The following is an 18107-nucleotide window of genomic DNA, read 5'->3' as shown; positions in this document are numbered from 1 at the left end:
TCTTTTATGAGTACTGTGAATTCGGACACACTTCTTTTGTCACATACTGTTTTTCGCCTACTATATAGTAGGGAAGTATACGATTTCGGATGCAGCCATAGTCACATTGATTTAAAGCCAAACATGATATTGGCCTTTTCTTTTGTCAAATAAACATATTTATTGCTGAAACATTTTTACAGTTGTTTCTAATTTTACTGAGAATGCAAATTTAATCATCTAGTAATAGTGCTCTGCGTGTTACACGTTTTAGTTTTCAGTTAAGTTTGTCACTTGATTTACACAGGTCTGGAGAGTACAACAATCCGACGAATACAGCCTGCCTTCCCCTTTAAGAAGCCCCTCCTTTTCTCCACACCAGGGGAGGGTGAGCATTATCCTGGAACAGCGATTGAAAAAAAAAAATCCACCAGTAGACTGTTTCAAGTTCCCCCAGTAGAAACTGTGCCTGATTTGTGGCCAATGCTGGAGATGTACGAAAAGGGAGGAAAACACTAAGCGGGTAGCTATGGAGATAGACCGTTTTCCTGGCCGCTTCCTTTGACAGGTGTTGAGTAGGTTAAAAGTCTTCAAACAGAGTCCACCATGTACGCCAAAGGGAAAGGAGCTGTCGTTCCATCCGATAGTCAAGCCAGAGAGAAGTAAGTGAATTTGTGCGTTGTCACATATAGAGTGAAAACCTGCACGTTCTCTGATGTCTGCGCTGTATTGCACGAGACGGCTAACGTTACCAGCGACACTTTTACAAAGTAGTTTATTTGCAGGGTTTGTGCAGTGTTCGTTTAGCTGTTTTGATATGTTTGTGTTTATGCGTGCTGCTTGTACTCGCTTTAACGTTACTTTGTAATGCATTCAGGTAGTAGATTTTATATGAAGATGTGTACCATGCAGATGCAGAGTTTGTGGAGGGTTCGTTTAAATGAATGCATGATGTAGATGCTCTGATGCTTCTTGTGCACGAGACATACAGAAATCCCACAGACCATGTTAAACCGTGCACGAGCAGCTGTACAAACTAGTGTAATGAAATAGTTTGATTTGATGAGTATGTTTGTGAGTAGTTTTTAATGAGTTTAAAACGCACAGAGTTACTCATTACTGTTATTCATTGATTACTTCCACTTTAAGTTGTCATAAATTGTCTGTTTTCTTAAATTGATTGTGTCCTGATGACTTTGTTGTAATAAATATATAAGCTAGGGCCTTCATTGTGTACAAAGACATCCAAGTAATGATGCTTCTATAGCATATTATGTGTACAATGTAGTTTAAACATGGTTCCCCACAATCATTTAAAACCTGACAGTCTTAGGAAACTCTAAAAGAATGACTTCCACACAAAGTCAGATATTTCTTTAGGGATGTTTATAGTTTTTAAAGTTCTGCAATGTTTAATCAGCTTAGATATTGGTCTTTGTGGAGTAAGAGGGTCTTATTGGAGACATTTGTACAATAATAAGTTGAATTGTCTAGATTATGCATTCAAAAGCACTCTCTCTATGAAATGACTTTTAAAAATCCTCATCTGGTAATTGTGACTTGAAAGGTCGTGGAAAAGTCGGTGTAAATTCATTGGTCAAAAAATGCGGGAACCTCATTTAAAAGAGAACTTATATCTCGGCTATATCTAATGCAGAGCAATCATGTGGCAGCCAATCCTTTACTGGTTTGTAAGGTTGTCCAAAAGTTGCTTTTAGTTCAGCACATATCATAATTCAGTGATGGCTTATAAGTGTCCATATAGCTAGTTTATGACAGTGTTGTTCTCGTACTTGTAATTTTTGACTAGTTGCTTGGGTCTGCACCTGTGATCAGCTTCAGTTGTTCTGTTTAAACCTCTAATTCAGGTTGCGCCTATAGTGACCACTCAAAATTACCAGATGCGTCGTTTTAGTTAAGTGGTATCATGGATGTTAAAAGCCTTCTGCATGTCTAGAAATGGCTTGAATGAATGATTCACCTTAGCAAACAGCCTAATTCCTGCTGAACTCACATTTATTGTGCAGTTTGTATTCTCAGTAGTCGAGAGTTTCTATACTTAGTTAAAAGTTTAAATTACAACTTGTGGCAGAGCATTAAAACACTATAAAATGGACCATCGAAAGTGCACCGTCTCTGGCTAAAGGAGCAGATGGATTCTCAGTTTGGCAGTGTTGATGCAAGGATGTTTTTTTGTCAGAAAACTTTTTAGGAACTTGTCATTTTCACCCTTTTCTCTTGTCTCGCACGTCTGTGCTGGGTGAATAATTGATAGAAGGGTTGAAAACATGATTTTCTAACAGTGCCTTTGTAGGACGGTTATGTGTGATTCATTCATGTTTAAAGACGGTTTTATCAGAGAGCCTCAGGCAAGATGTCAGGTGTGCTCAAGGCATACATTTGGCAGATTTCTTTGATGTGAGGACTCCGTGTGGGCTCTGTTGTGATGAGAGCAGAACGTGGGGACCCGTTTATCTCTAGCAATACATTTAGAGATTTTCCTTTGGAGCTTTCATAAGCTGATTTGTCCTCGCCTTGGTTCATGTCTAATGAAAAATGTCACGTCCCTGAGCGAACCCTTTTAAATGAATGTTACTTTTACCTTAAACTTATTTATTTTTCCTCATGTCATTCCAAACTGTTATGCTGGTAATTTTTATGTTGAATGCACAATGAGACATTTGGAATAATTTCCAATACCTGTTTTCCATGCAGTTGCATAATAAGTAGTCTGTCAAGCTCCAAAACGTTGTAAATGTACCATGAAACTAGTCCATGGTGGTTTAGACTTATTTCTTTTTTATTCTAATGTTAGACTTTTTTTGTTTTTCGTTTATTTAGTTTTTATATTAGTTTTAGTTTTTTTTTTAGGGCTGCCAAAGTTGATGCACTAGTATTAGTATCATTTAAAAATGCTGAACTGTGTTAAATGCAGTCCAGTGTTATTGCTATCTAGTGGCATTTTTATATATTTTTTTGCAGGTGGGTGGTAAATATTTCAGTTTTCATTAGAAAATCATTTTGGGTCAGTAAGAATGTTTTAATGTTTTTTAAAAGTCTCTTGTTCTCAACATTAAGCTAGTTGATTAAAACTACAATAATATGAAATATTATTACAATGAAAATTTTTTTTTTTTCTAGTTTACTATTTTTATTTTAAAATGTAATTTATTCCTGTGATGACAAAGCTGAATCTTCAGCATCATTTCTCCAGTCTTCAGAGTCACATGATCCTTCAGAAATCATTCTAATATGTTGATTTTGTGCCCATGGGAAACATTTCTTATTATTATCAATGTTGAAATCTTGTGCTGCTTAATGTTTTTGTGAAAACAGGATTCATTTATTTCAGGATAATTTTGATGAATAGAAAATTCAAAAGAATAATAACACTGTTTCTGAAGCCATATGATAGCTTTGTGTGAGTCATTTTTCAAATCAAATAATTCATTAAACTCACAGTTTTCATGATGTCTGATCAAAAGATTCGAAACCCATGATGCTTGATGTTACTGACATCCAACATGCTCCTATTTGATTTGAGACAACTTAAAGGAGAACTCCGGTCAATTTTAACATTGAGCTAATTTTTTTGTCAATTTGGAGTGCTGTCAGTACAGAGAACAACGACAAAAATCGGTGTTGCCTACACCGTGTTATCCTCTTTTTAAAATTTGCACCCTGTTGACTTCAATGGGGTAAGTTTTAAACCTGCTTTTAGCCTCTTAACATCCTTGATGTGTCATTACAAGTGCACAGGTCATGTGAGTGATTCCTTCAGAGTGAACACGAGTGAATCTGACTGCAGTAGATGTGAAAGAAATGGATAAAAATGATGTTATTTAAGCCAGCGCAAATACCTGTATTTACATCCTGTTTTCGGTTGAAGTCCAAAGTAGTCGATTGCCGAGTACACGCGCGTGATCATAGGTAACTAAACCTATGCGCGTGAACTCGACAATCAGATTCACTCGTGTTCACTCTGAAGGAATCACTCACATGACCTGTGCACTTGTAATGACACATCAAGGATGTTAAAAAGCTAAAAGCAGGTTTAAATATTGCCCCATTGAAGTCAAGAGGGTGCAAATTTTAAAAAGAGGATAACACGGTGTAGGCAACACTGATTTTTGTCGTTGTTCTCTGTACTGACAGCACTCCAAATTTACAAAAAAATTAGCTCAATGTTAAAATTGACCGGAGTTCTCCTTTAAACAGATTGTTCACCCAAAAATGAAATTTACCCCATGATTTACTCATCCTCAAGCCTTCGGAGTACAGAGCAGTGTGGAGTACTTTTATAAAGGATGGGTGCACTTTTTTTGGCCTTCAAAATCATATCCTCCATTCACTGCCACTATAAAGCTTGGAAGAGCCAGGACATTTCTTTTTTTATTTAACTCAGATTCTATTCGTCTGAAAGAAGAAAGTCATATACACCAGGATGGCTTGAGGGTGAGTAAATCACGGGGTAATTTAAATTTTTGGGTGAACTATTCTTTAATGACCTGTCCCTTTTTCCTTCTCTTAAAGGAAGGGGGAAAATGACTATGAAAGTACTATTTCGCACCTGCATTATATTGTAGGCCAAGCAGTCTGACCTGTGTTTAATGTTCCCACTTCCCAGTGCGCTCGAGACTCCACACAGCGCTACAGGGAGTCATGGTGAGGCTATTTTGCAGAAAGACCTTATGTTCCAGCAGTACCGTAACATCAGCTCTTTTTACCTCACTCGCCTCAAAACAAACCCACCTATACTGCACTACTCCAACATCACTGGAGTTAGCTCTTCTGAACACCTCCGTTTGGCAAGACTTTCTCCCAGAGGGAGAACAAAAGGGGAAGGGGCTGAGAGACTCACGGGTTGTCCCCCTGGGCATTCCCTCCAGCAGACCTCTTTTCGGGCATTTGAACAGGGAGGCTGAGCTTTAAGACGGCATGCCGCAGGCTCCTGAGGCCCTAGCCAGTGACAAGGTCTCTACCACCCCCTCCCCATCGCCATAATATGCTTCTTTATATGTCCTGTGCTCCTCTGGAGAGAGTATACCATTTAGATTTTGCTGATCAGGTTTGCATACATTAACACCTGCTCTCATCCATTTGAATATGAGAGAGCCTGGCATGTAAAGCCAGATGTGTTTGAATGGTGTGTAAATATAAAATAGAATATATTTATTTTTTAGCAGTACCTATACCAGCTAAGGCAAGTATTGCTATTACTATTGCTTATACAATTCAAATGAAGATTTCTTAATCACAATCTTCAGCACATAGGCCTAACGTTTCTTAAACCAGTTGTGCTTCGAACATGAACCTCAAATTATGCGTCTTGTTGAGCAAAGGTGGACTTTTTCATTTCAAAGTGATGTAGGGAGTTTTCAGGCCTGTAGATCATTTGCTTTGTTCCGAAACAGGGCCTTTTTTGTTACAATGTAGCATTTTCTTATTTGTTCGGTTCGCTTTCACAAGGGAACATTTCAAAACGTACCATAATGTGTTTATGCAAGTCACATGTGCGTAAAACTTTCCTCTTATTGGTCAGAGTTTCCTTAAGATGGACTGACAAGTTCGCTCTATGAATCATCTTAAAGGCACACTATGCAGTTTCCATTTTTCTCAATCAGCGACCCCTAGAGTCGCTGTGGAGTACTTGTATTTAACGTTACTGTCGTAAATGGCAGTCACGCATAGCCGTTTCTGCACTCTTCCTTCCACTCTTCATTTCTTCATCGACTCTGCCACGATTCACGTCTGAAATGTGTGCTAGTGTCTTCCATAGAGACTGCTTCATATATTGTTGATGTATGTGACGTTGTGACGTGATTCTCACGAGATTTGTCGGGGCGCCACCTCTCAAACTTGCATTGCTGGTTTTGCCAGCGGCGTCTACCTCCCCCCCCCCCCCCCCGCGCTTTTCTATCGTAATGATTCGCCCTACTACAAGTTCGTTTACCATCAAAATGATTTTGAAGCTGTTATATTAAGGTACAAATCTTGCATAGTGTGCCTTTAAGAAGGCAAGAAACATGAAAAGTGCTAACTGGTAAAAATGACAAAAATTAGGCTATAATACAAAATAAATCATATTAGGCCTAATTTATAATGCAGTTCGAGCAGGAATCAAGGCTTCGCCGGGACAGCATTCTTGCAATGCACGGAGAAGAGCAATACAAGATTAGGACACGCTATTTGGTTTTCAACTGCGATAACTAATGTGCTCACTCACAGAATCAGACACGCTGCTTTTTATATAACCCATTTCCCATTATGAATTATGATACTGCTTGGTTCGTTGGTCCATTGGGTTGGATTTCTTTCTCACCTCAACCGAACCGCTCCAGAGTTTGTTTTCAATTGGTCCGAGACCACCTCGTTCAGGTGATTGTTTTGGTGCGGATTGCTATTGACGAGTTCATATGCCTAATCAAACCCAAACTAAGGGAGAAAACGGACCAGGTTCTGAAAAACAAATGCTCCAAATGAGTCAGGTGTGAAAACGTCCTAGTATTTATAATTAATATTTTCACCTGGTTGATCATGTAACGATGAAAAAAATCCCATAGACATAAAGGCATAGGTCACCCAACAATAAAACTAATGTTACCATTTATTCATCCCCAAACCTGCATGACTTTGTTCCCTAAAACAAAAAAGGTGATATTTTATAAAACATCATTTTTTTTCCTATCTATACAATGAAAATCAATAATGTGAAATTTATTCTGCATTGTGCAAAAGAAAAGAAAGAAAGATATAAACGCAATGATGAAAGCGTTGTCATTTTTGGGTGAAGCATCCTTTTAACTTAACTAAAAATAAATGCCCAGACAACTACCCATAACATCCGGGCAACAGCATACATGCATACTTTAAAAAACAAACATTCAAATCATCTTTGCATCCACATTGCAACATGCTAAAATCCTTCAAAACACCTTAGAAACTGCATTGCAACGTGCTAAAAACACTCATCACACCCTATCAACCGCAATGCAACGTCCTGAAAACCATCCACAACACCTTGCATTGTGGGAACATGTTGCATACATCATTCCGATTTTCTGAAAATCTGCCTTTTCATGTTGTATTATAAAGGTTTTCTGATTTTGATGATTAACTTAACCATAATCTACAAAAAATTTATTATACTTTTTAAGTACTACTTTTGTATCAACATAAAACATAGATGTGTATTGAGGTTGTTGGTAAGAATGTACTTGTTAGCGGGCTGAAATTGCTGTGATTAACTTATCTAATGAACTTGATCTAATTTATTTTGGCCGCATACCAGCATTGCTTGTAGTGTCCGCTCTAACAGCAAGGCCAGACGCTGCTTCTTGCCCGCACCTCAGGAATGCGTCCCATCAGCTGTAATTCCCTGTTCCCATCCCTCTGTGATGTCTTAAATTGCTCGGTCCTTCGGAATCCAGAGAACCCATTCTTGGCTCTCACACTCAATGTTCCTGACAACTCTCCTTGAAGGCGCAATTGAATGAATGGTGTTCAATAATGCATCAGGGCCAGATGCTGGTACCCTGTACCAAAGCTCACAGTACCCTCCTTCACCCAGATCACATGGGCCTCCCTTCCATGAAATTTTTATCAGCCCACTCCTGGGATTCCACAGTTTGATCCAGATCATCTCGCGCTCCCTCATACTTCAGCAGATAGCAGCTGCTAAATGTTTTCTTCAAGCCCAGAGATCGAACCCCTTTGGCTTTCCTAAACTCTTGCTTATGGTAAGAGAGGTAGGGAGCTAAGTGAGTAGCAAATTGCAAAGTGGAACAGTTCAGTTGTCTTGACTAAATTGCTCATTGCAGTAAGTCAGTCAGAGACATGTAGCCTAATGATGGTTTTTACTTCCTCCAGAAAACAAAATAATTCCAGTGTTTTGCCCTAAATTTTGAGACTCTTGCAGTTTATTTCATAGCCAATAAATATCTGGATATGACGCACTACCGTTTTCAGAGCTCTATGTGTTTTCTTGCACTTTAGGTTCATTTGAGTCACATTATGTGTTAAGTTTTGATTTAATGCACTTCTACAGAGAAAATGCCATGGTAGAATTATATCCGACATGTTTTTGTTTATTCTTACAGAGGTTACGTTGTAGAGATGCACTGGTCGACCGGTCATAAATCGGAACCGAACGGTTTTTGCTCCAAACACTCGAATGGCTTATAGTCTTACTTTGACTGATCGCTATATTGGACTTGCAATCATTTCCCAAAACGTCATTTGTGTGGAAATATTACGAAGTCTGTATGTTAACACAGGCCAGAGACGGGGCACATCGAAGATGGACACAAAGAAGGGAACACAGACGTGCCAGCAGAGCAAATATTGTGCAGGCACAGCAAGCTCACTGTTTACGACGCTCAAAATATAGGAGGAAAAATATATAAATGATGAGTTGGGGGGTGAGGGTTTATACGAATATAGTGAAGGGAACTGACTATCAGAAAAGTTTTGATGGCATTTTCTTTTCCTCTTACCTCTGCATAAAGCAGTGTTTATAAGCGCTGCTTTGTGTTCAGCAGCGGTACCCAAAGAAACTGCTGCTTTTCCATAAGCACCACCTACTGTCAGAGAGTGCATTTGCATTTTCATTCAGTCCGTCTGCTGTTTTTGTTTTGTGTAGGTGTCTTATGTAGCATCTTGTTATCCAGTTTGCCTGTTATAGAGCAAATAAACAACAAATACATTTGCTTTAAGAAAAAAATTGGCAACCCATAACAGAACTGGCCGATTTGCTTGTAAAAAAGCGGAATCAGACATGAAAAGTCATGATTGGTGCATCACTAGTACATAGAACTAAGGTCCTTAGAGATGCCATGTTATAATTTGTCATTATACAAATGAAAATTTCTATGAGGGACCGATGTGCTGTATGTTTAATTGAACACACTGTTGCGTACTTTGTTTACATTGCAAATATATCTGGAGTTGTGATATGTGACGCTATTATATAGACTGTGTACATCTAAAACGGACTGCCCTTAACAGCCTTGTTTTCATTCAGGTAAAATTAAATATGGCATTTTTCCTGACTAAGATCTTTAGCGGAGCTTGAATGAGTGTCATGGGTGCCATTCAATTTAATACAAGGCTTTGAAATGTGTATATATATGGATTTAGCTAAATAAATAATTATGCCACAATTCGAAAAAACTATTCTTTTTCATGTTGGTTTGACTATTTTGCAGGTCACTGAGCAGTACAGCCAAACTAATTGCCCTATTTTTTAGCCTTACAAGCCAAGGTAACAAAACCAAAAAGAGAATTTAGACCATTTAGCCCAACTGGTGATGCGACCAAAATATTATTATTTTATCTTTGTTATTAAACATAAGAACAAATATGCAAATGACAAATATTAGGAAAAATACAATATAAGATACAAATGAAATACACAGACACAGTGCATACATTTTTTAAGCTATAGAGAAGGTGTATTTTCTGTAGCATTCAAGTACGAAATTGAATAAACAAATGTAAAAATAAAACTAGTTTAAAAATAAAACTTCACTCTAGAATTAAACTGATTAACACTGATTCTTAAAGCTACTGAAGTTATAGCAGTGAGTGTTTTTGTTGTGTCTTTGTATTTGTTGTTTTGATTTACAATGACACCGACAGGAATATTAGGATGATGTCACTTTAAGACCGAATGCACGGATCCAACATACTACTGACGCATCCGAACTGTTAACATAAACTATGTGTTAATGTAAACCTTGTGTGTATTTGACAGTTTAAACGCAATAAGGTGTGAAAGAAAACATTGTTCAGTACTCACACGCTGTGTGACAGCCTTTTAGTGTGCGTGCACTTCGGGTGAACGCGCTCAGAAAGCTTATGTCAGAACTTTACCTGCCAAGGCTTTAAAATGCACGCAAATAATAAACTTTCATGATGGCAAAGTACTGCAATGTCACGTGAGCGTAACCCTAGCATTGCCATTATATGATGTGTCTGTAGTACATGGCATTGTACAGTACTGTATGTTGGGACGGGGCACCAGAACTGCTACTGATAGAATGTGTACTGTAGTGTATCACGGGACTACAATCTTTCTTCAAAGAGCTGTATTTTTTTTTTTATTCTGCCTATTATTCCTGCCGGTGTGACCAAATATTTATTTAGATCGCGCTGGCGCGACCACAACGTTGCCAGCCAAGCAACGAATGCAAACAAAATGAAAGCGGAACGAAAATGCGCTACTCATTTATGCTTCACGGACCGTTTATTAGTTCGGACCAATAATTGACAGCGCAGCGCCTCGAACTTGTCAGTCACGGGCCGATCTCGATCACGCGACACTATTAGTAGGAGATCCAGACTCTGGAGATCCAGTGAAGAAATCCATTGAATTAGCCTCAGAATTAATAACATCATCGCTGCGAGATCCAGTGAGAAACATTCCGATTCGGCGCAGAATTCTCTGTTATAAACCATAGATATCAGATCAAACAGCGCTGACGTGGAAACCAGGAGAAACACTTATAGAAGGCTTTCAGTCCACAAATCAGCAACATTCACCATGAATTTAGGCTAATGTATTAACTCTAACCATAACTATGGTATTGTGACAGAAATAGTCAAACGCTTACAAGTACTAACGTTACACATCTTTTTGCAGCACTTCAAAACTATAATATCATATGTTATTTTTAATGTGATGACCAACACATTTTTTTTGTTCATCCTTCAAAGATTGTCCTAAAACTAAAAATTTTAAGATGTAGGAAAACTCTTATTTAAACACTTATTTAAAAATAAAAATAAATTGCCATTGTAAACAGTAGGATGCTTATTGGCTATTTTCACTCCCTAATATCAATTTTTTCACTTGTTTTGCTTTTTAATTAATATTAAGACATTATGAATGATAATAATTAAAGTTAATTTCATCTACACCCTAAATTAAACTTAGTGCTTTATTGTCAGCCCCAGTGCTACCAGATTTTTTGTAGAACTCGGTGGCTCCGGTGCTGCTGCCCTCAAATGTTAGTCTGGAGCCCTGTAAACTTAAAATAAAACTGCACATTGTTAAGTCTATTTATTATTAAATAATTTGTCAGTATTACAGTTATTTGGGGGGAAATTTGAATAACTGCATTGCAAGCTGATTTAAGGTGTGCCCCTAAATTTTCTGCTTGCGCTCCTAAAATTTTCAGTCAGGGGCTACATCGCTCCTAGTAAAAAAAAAGTTAGTCTGGAGCCCTGTCTCTCACACCTACTTCTGTTTGTTTTGCCTGTCACATGAACTGAAAAGTGTTGCTTAATTTTAAAACCTTACAAGTAGATATATATAGCTGACTTTCTAATTCCGTAGATCCTTTGTGGCAATAGAACCTTTAGATGGACTTTGTTTGAACCTCTCGCTCTCATCCACTGTTTTATGGTCGTCGTTGACTTCCCCCCACCACTATCTCTCGGCAGGAGGCATTGTCATTCTGGTCACTCTCCCGCGCCAGTGCGCCAGTGTTTGTGCTGTAATGGAGCGCTGGATCTCCTCCCTGTCTTTCATATCCAACTTTATCACAGTCATTGACTGGCTGATCAGAGGGAGCTCTCCTCAGCTATTTATGAGCCTGCCACCCTGGATGCCTCCTTTCCACTGACTCATTCACCTCCTCGCTGATGCCTGGGAAAGCTTCCTGCTCCCACACAAACACACGCTTCTGCCCACTGTGTTGTTGGAGTATGTGTGTTAGAGAGAATGCTCCATCAGAACAGTGTTATTTTAGTATTATGTATATACTATTATAGTTTTTATTAACATTTATTGTTTGTTTTTAATTTTGTATTTTCATTTTCAGTTGTTTAATTTTAGTAATTTTATAATGTAAAAATTATAAGTTTTAGTTTTAATTCATTCCCAGTTAGTCATTTTTGTGTTTCAACTTAAACTTGCTTTAGTTAGTTGCCAAGGTAATGTTTCTAATTTTCATTTAGTTTAAGATTTACATATAATATTTTAATTAAAATGTTTTTACCGGTAATAGTTTTTTTAAAGTTTATAACACGATTGCTAATTTTCTTAAATAACGGTTAGCATACATGCACCAAAACATTGAGCCGTGGTGTTCATGTGTGTGGCACAAATTTGAATTCAACGTTTTCTGTTTCCCATTTCCTGTTCTTAGTCACACTGTATCTGTAAGTGGTAAGTTTAATAATTTTTTTTAATTCTGCCATCATGTTAATCATTCCCAAACCAGTATGGCTTTTTTCTTCTTCTGTTGAACATAAAAGAAGATATTTTTAAGAATGTTTCAGCTCTTTTTATTCATACAATGAAAGCCAATGGGGTCCAAAACACAGTGGACCCCATTGATTTTCATTGTATTAAAAATGGAACATGTGTGAACTATACCTTTAAGTTATCTTTTCTGTTCAAGCAGTGCTTAATTTTACATAAAATAAGCAAATGTTATATCTGTGTTGAAAAGTCAGATTTGGACATGAACACGTCCACATGCAATAGCCAATCTGTTGTGTATGCCATCATCACCTTACCCTTGGTGGAAATAAGTGTTTTTGCCCCAAATGTGCCGCATCCAGACGAAAACCGTGTTTCTACCAAATTGTGCCCGTCTCTCGATGCAATTTTGCCAGGAGAGCTTTGCAGGGCTATTTTCTCTCATGGCTGATGGAAGAGAAAAGGAAAGGATAGGAGCAAGAGGGATGGTATGTTTCAGCCCTGCGGTACACTGGGAGCTGGGTAATTGCTAGCCCAAGCGGCTAAACAACAGACATAAATGGATACAGAAAATGACAAAAACACAAGAACCGCGATGGTGCTGTCTGATTACTGTGACAACTCCAGCCATGCTTGCTTTGGCTGATCTCTCGGTTCTTTTCACAGAGTAACCGGGCTGTGGAGATCGGATACGCGGCCGCTGTGGTTGATGGGTGTTTTGTGTGTGCATGTGGACTTGTGTAATCAACAACAACACTGATTTTCTTTCGGACACTTTTAAACAGCATCCAAACTAGAGTGACAGCAAGTTAGGGACCAAAAGTCTATAGCTATGTTCTAAAACCTAGCGAGCTGCCTACATAAGCAGCTACCTTCTAAGGGGCTGTATACACCGAACGTGTTTTTCCAATCCACTGCGCTGCTTTTCCATTGTTTTTCATGTAAACATGCACTAGGCGGATGTGTTTGACCATTGTGCTCACTTGTGTCCTGTGTTTTTTGCAGTGTCTCATGCATGACAAGGTGTTCTGAAAATGCTGCATTCAAATTAAAAGAACTTGGTGTTGTTGTTTTTTTATTCCACTGCACTGCGTCTCACATTTTTTACCGAAAAACGTGTTCTGTCTGTCTGAATGGTCCCTAAGGCAGCATGCTAAACTTTATGGAACCTTTATTGGACTGGGAACTTTACTTGTAGTTGATTTTCATAAAATATCTACATTAGCAACTTGCTAACGTCAAACTTGATGTAAAATAGTCTATATGTACTATATTTGTATTGATATTGTTCATGAAATAAGTTTATTTAGATTTACATTTCTTCTCAGTGAAGTCTGTTATACCATGAATATAATGACTGTTTCTTTCTTGTTCTCTTCTAGATTAGCTTTATACGTGTACGAGTACTTGTTGCATGTTGGGGCCCAGAAATCAGCACAGACCTTCCTTTCCGAGGTAAGACTCTATTTTCACACACATACATACACACACACACACACGGACACACACAAATTTTTCCTAATGAGGACATCTCATAGACTTCCATTGGGTTAATTATATTTTCTGTCACCTAACCTGACCCCTAAACATGACACTCACAGAAACATGTGCAGCATTAGATTTAAATAGAAGCATGATCGATTTATAAGCCTTTATAACTAGTAGCCACCTAACTAATCGGTGGTCTGGTTTCACTATATTAGTGAGGGCATTTTGGACCCTACAAGTATAGTGATACTTTTACGCACGGATGCACGCACACACAATTTGTTGTTAGAAAACTACATATAAACACTACAAGCTAAAAATGGCAAAATATTTGATATTGTGGCTTTATATGTGATCATGTACTTGCATGTGTCATTAAATTATTAACCAAAATCAAGCTCAAATGAAGTTAGGACATTTTTTTTTCAGTGAATGTCGTGTTTTTTCGTTATTACAACGGCTGCATCTGAGGCAGTCAGTCCATCACATCACGTTTTCATCAGCTTAAAGTTATGAAGATTATTGTAGCTGTAGCTATGTGGGGGCTTGCCCCCCCCCCCCCCCCCCTGTTTTTCTGTTGTTGTTTTTTTCTGTCATTTGGCCAAAATCTCACATTATAATGAAGCGCTACACACAGGCTATTTTGGCTGTAACTCGAGGTCAAATCCAAGACGCTCTTCTCTGCTCCTCAAATACATAAAAGATCACCCTTTATATATAAAGTTTCTTGAGTAAAGAAATTGCTGTACTTATTCAAAGAAACAATTCTTTATTTACCCTTGTATCGTAAATAAGCAGAAATGCTCCAAACTGCTTGTGGCACTTCATTTAGGATAGAGATGGAGTTGTGAGGTTTGACTGGCAGTTTGAGGAGGCAATGGAGTTACGAGATTTGGTCACAAGCACTTTTTAATACTTGTCATTGGTTAAATATTTCCAAAACCCACAGACAGACGTAAAAATGTTGATATTTTAAATTGTATTATTCATTTATAAAGTAAGAGGCAGTGTAGAGAAGGAATTCTCTGATAGCCGAGGCACTCCTTAATTAAAATGTCTTTATTACAAAAATGACATGTCCTAACTGGACAACTTTAAAATGCCCACGCGTAGCGGCATGGGGCCTTCTTCAGGGCATAGTGAAGCAGATAGAAAACTATCTATCTGTTTTCTATCTGCTTCACTATGCCCTGATGAAGGCCCCATGCCGCTACGCGTGGGCATTTTAAAGTTGTCCAGTTAGGACATGTCATTTTTGTAATAAAGACATTTTAATTAAGGAGTGCCTCGGCTATCAGAGAATTCCTTCTCTACACTGCCTCTTAGATGTTCTACCTTGGACCGAAGAGCACCCAAATCAAACTCAAAAGGTATTGAGCACGCCATTCATCTTGAATCTAATCATTTATAAAGTAATTGAAAAAAGGCTACCAGTTCGTTTGAGTTTAATGTGAGACCAAATATTCACTATAGGGTTCAAACCTGGACTCTGACCAGCAGGCCAAAACATGAGCCTGATGGACTTGTTCTCAAGCCACTTCTTTGCGTTCTTTGCAATTTGGGAAGGAGCATTGTCTTGTTGAAAAATAACATCTGATCATTCCTCTTTAGATAACAACTTTTCATTTGTGAGAAGCAAGCCATTCTGCAATATTCTCCTGTACTCCAAAGCATTAAATGACTGTTAACAGTGAACCAATACAGCAGCTAAAAAGGCTCCCCACAAAATATTCTGCCAAAACCTTCATTCTGCCTTTGGTTTTTTGAGACAGCAATGGCTTTTTAAGTAGTGCATTTGCTTAAATTTGACAAATTTTAAGACAAATAAAAGCTTAGAATATATAGATTTGTTTTGCCCAGGAGTGTATATAATATGTATACTTATATTTTGCAATGTGTCAAGCATTGCAATATACATTTTTTTTTCTAATGTGGTGATTTGGCATCACTTACAAAAGCATTTCGTTTTCTATCAAGCTTGTTCTATTCTGTAATGCTATAAAATCTAAATTGAATCCACTTGTTTCATTTGAACTGGTCAGGATGTTGTGAGTCTGTGCTGTACTGCCACAGTAACATTTTTCAGGAAATTTGTTCGTCCACATTTAAATGATAACTTTAGATTTTTTTGTTTGTATAAGTAAATATCTAACACACAACATATTCACACAATTGTTTGCTTTTCCCCATATTTCTACTCTCTCAGAATCTATGAACCAGTATGTGTGCACCAACCATGTGCAAAATTATTAATTACCCGTCATTAATTATCTGGTAATAGCTGTTTATGTTACGCCGACCGGCAGGACTTTTAGTTGCAGTGTATTTGTGAACAGCCATTTCCGCCCATTGCTCTGTTACCCCAGGCTGTTTTTTTCCACCCTGTTGACTTGGCGGCATCTCTGCTGCGTTGCGGCATTGTTTCCCTGTTTCTGCAGCACTTCTCAAAAGCACCACAAGTTGGTCAGATGTTTATCGTGCCGTTTGGCAGCCCGACGAGGTGAAATTGACTGATAATGTGTTCTTAACCTTCAGACCTGCTTCGGTAATCCACTTTCAGCTGCAGTGAACAAACCTATCCTCTCTATCCTCTTAGAATGATTTTTTTCTCGCTACAGTTTCCTGTGTAATCATCCATATATAATTGTTATAATAGGCTAATTCTTTCCTCACACTTTCCATGGTCAGTTCAGGTCCCTCTACTCACCTATTACAAAGGGGAACGTTTCTTAAATACACTGAGATTATGGCCTTAATGAGAGGTGCCCTGGTCATTTCCACACAAGCAGAAGGGATGGAAAGTGAAAGTGAGCCCCAAGGACTGAATGAAGCGTAGGAAAAAACAGAAGCCGTGATTAATTTTTAGGGTCATGGCTCTAGAAGGCTAAAGACTGATGTAGGTCTCCACAATAGTTGATTGACCAGGATAAAGCTGAGTAATGACGTTGCCTTCAAGTCATGTAGCAGTAGTCGTATTTATGAGATGTGGGCATGTGAAGGGCATCAACATTGTAACTACCAGTTGTGAATCTCTGGTTTTCTTTGAGCTCTGACTTTCTGAGTTGAGAGTGTCTTAATTAATCAGTCATGGTGGAAGCCAGTTAGTATTTGTCAAAATTATGTTTGCATTGGGAATGCTGACTTTAGAGTCATTCTTAACATTTTGTATGTTGTTAAAGGCATATTGTAGTTCAACCAAAATATCTATAATTTTTTTCATCATTTACTTGTTATAAACTGTATGACTTTCTTACTTCTGCAGACCATGAAAGAAGATATTTAAGAACTGTTTTTGTCCGTATAACAAAAGTCATTGGTGTCCAAAACAACATTGGACCCCATTGACTTTCATTGTATGGACAAAAAAACATTTTCAAAATACCTTCTTTTGTGTTCCACAGAAGAGAGAAAGTCATGGTTTGAAACAACGTTACAGTGATATGCATTGACCATAATTCTGTTGTATTAGTCCAAAAAATAATGAAATTGCCCAGACCAAAATTACTTCAACTCACGTCCTATCAGAAACATCTGATATATTTCTCCTCTCTGCCTATAACATTTGGAGTTCCGCTGTCATAGAAGGATGGAGTGAGGAACAGTGTAATGCTGTGGTGGAAAAAAGCAGGATGATATATGGGATGTGGATTGGGTCAGGGACCAATCTGCAGAACGTCTGACAGGAAAATGTTTCGCATATTATCTTCAATCTCAAAACCACTCTCTTTCTCCTTTCTTTCCTCTCACTGCCTGTTGTAGATCCGATGGGAGAAGAACATTACACTAGGGGAGCCTCCTGGATTCCTCCATTCATGGTGGTGGTAAGTCCCATGTTTTTTTTGTCCCATGTCTGTATGCAATCTAGTACTAATAAGTGAGTATTTCTATATGTACAGATGATTTTCTTTTATTATCAATGCACTGTCAAGTTGTTTTGTAAGTTTTTTTTCATTTTTTTTTTCAGTACTTGCTGAACGCACACATTTTGCGTTAAGCTACGAAATCACAGCTCTTCCGACCATATTTAGTAGTGCTTACTAAGACAAGCATCACTATTACTGTTACTCAGAGTTAGTTTTATTACAGAGTTGGATTTATAGCTTGTAACTGTATCGCATTACACCTGCTTAACAGCAAGGATGGAGGATTCTGCCTGTCAACTTTTTAAACTTGTCAGCTAGGTACAATTATCTAGCTGGTTGACAGATGAGATTTTGTCGAAATTGCAAGAATGACTCGTGTTAATCTTGGTATCATCAGTAGGAATGTGTTGAAAATTACAAATCAAACAGTAATGTTTTGCAATGTACAGCCCCTTTCACAGAGCGCGTTGATCCCGGGAAATTGCCGTAAAATTGCTAGAGTGCCTCCTGTGTGAACGCAAACACGTCCCGGGATTGATCGATGCCGGGATGAGGACCTAGTAACATTG

At 38.1% G+C, this 18107-nt stretch overlaps 1 protein-coding gene across 3 annotated transcripts in view; it reads left to right on the top strand.

Annotated features, from left to right (window-relative positions):
• The first annotated feature begins 389 nt into the window (after positions 1–389).
• LOC307160991 (single-stranded DNA-binding protein 2) overlaps positions 390–18107 on the top strand; it is a 66765-nt gene continuing 49047 nt past the window's right edge. For all 3 annotated transcript variants that reach the window (XM_079875409.1, XM_079875410.1, XM_079875408.1), the window contains exons 1-3: positions 390–641; positions 13570–13642; positions 17435–17496. In XM_079875409.1, coding sequence (XP_079731535.1) covers positions 586–641; positions 13570–13642; positions 17435–17496 — 191 coding nt within the window. In that variant the 5' untranslated portion in view covers positions 390–585. The remainder of the gene's footprint in view (positions 642–13569; positions 13643–17434; positions 17497–18107) is intronic.

Source organism: Squalius cephalus, assembly GCF_949319135.1.
Source record: "Squalius cephalus genome assembly, chromosome: 7".
In the NCBI taxonomy this organism is placed as follows: domain Eukaryota; kingdom Metazoa; phylum Chordata; class Actinopteri; order Cypriniformes; family Leuciscidae; genus Squalius; species Squalius cephalus.
The sequence above is the reverse complement of the archived record's forward strand: the minus strand, read 5'-3'. Positions and strand labels throughout refer to the sequence as shown.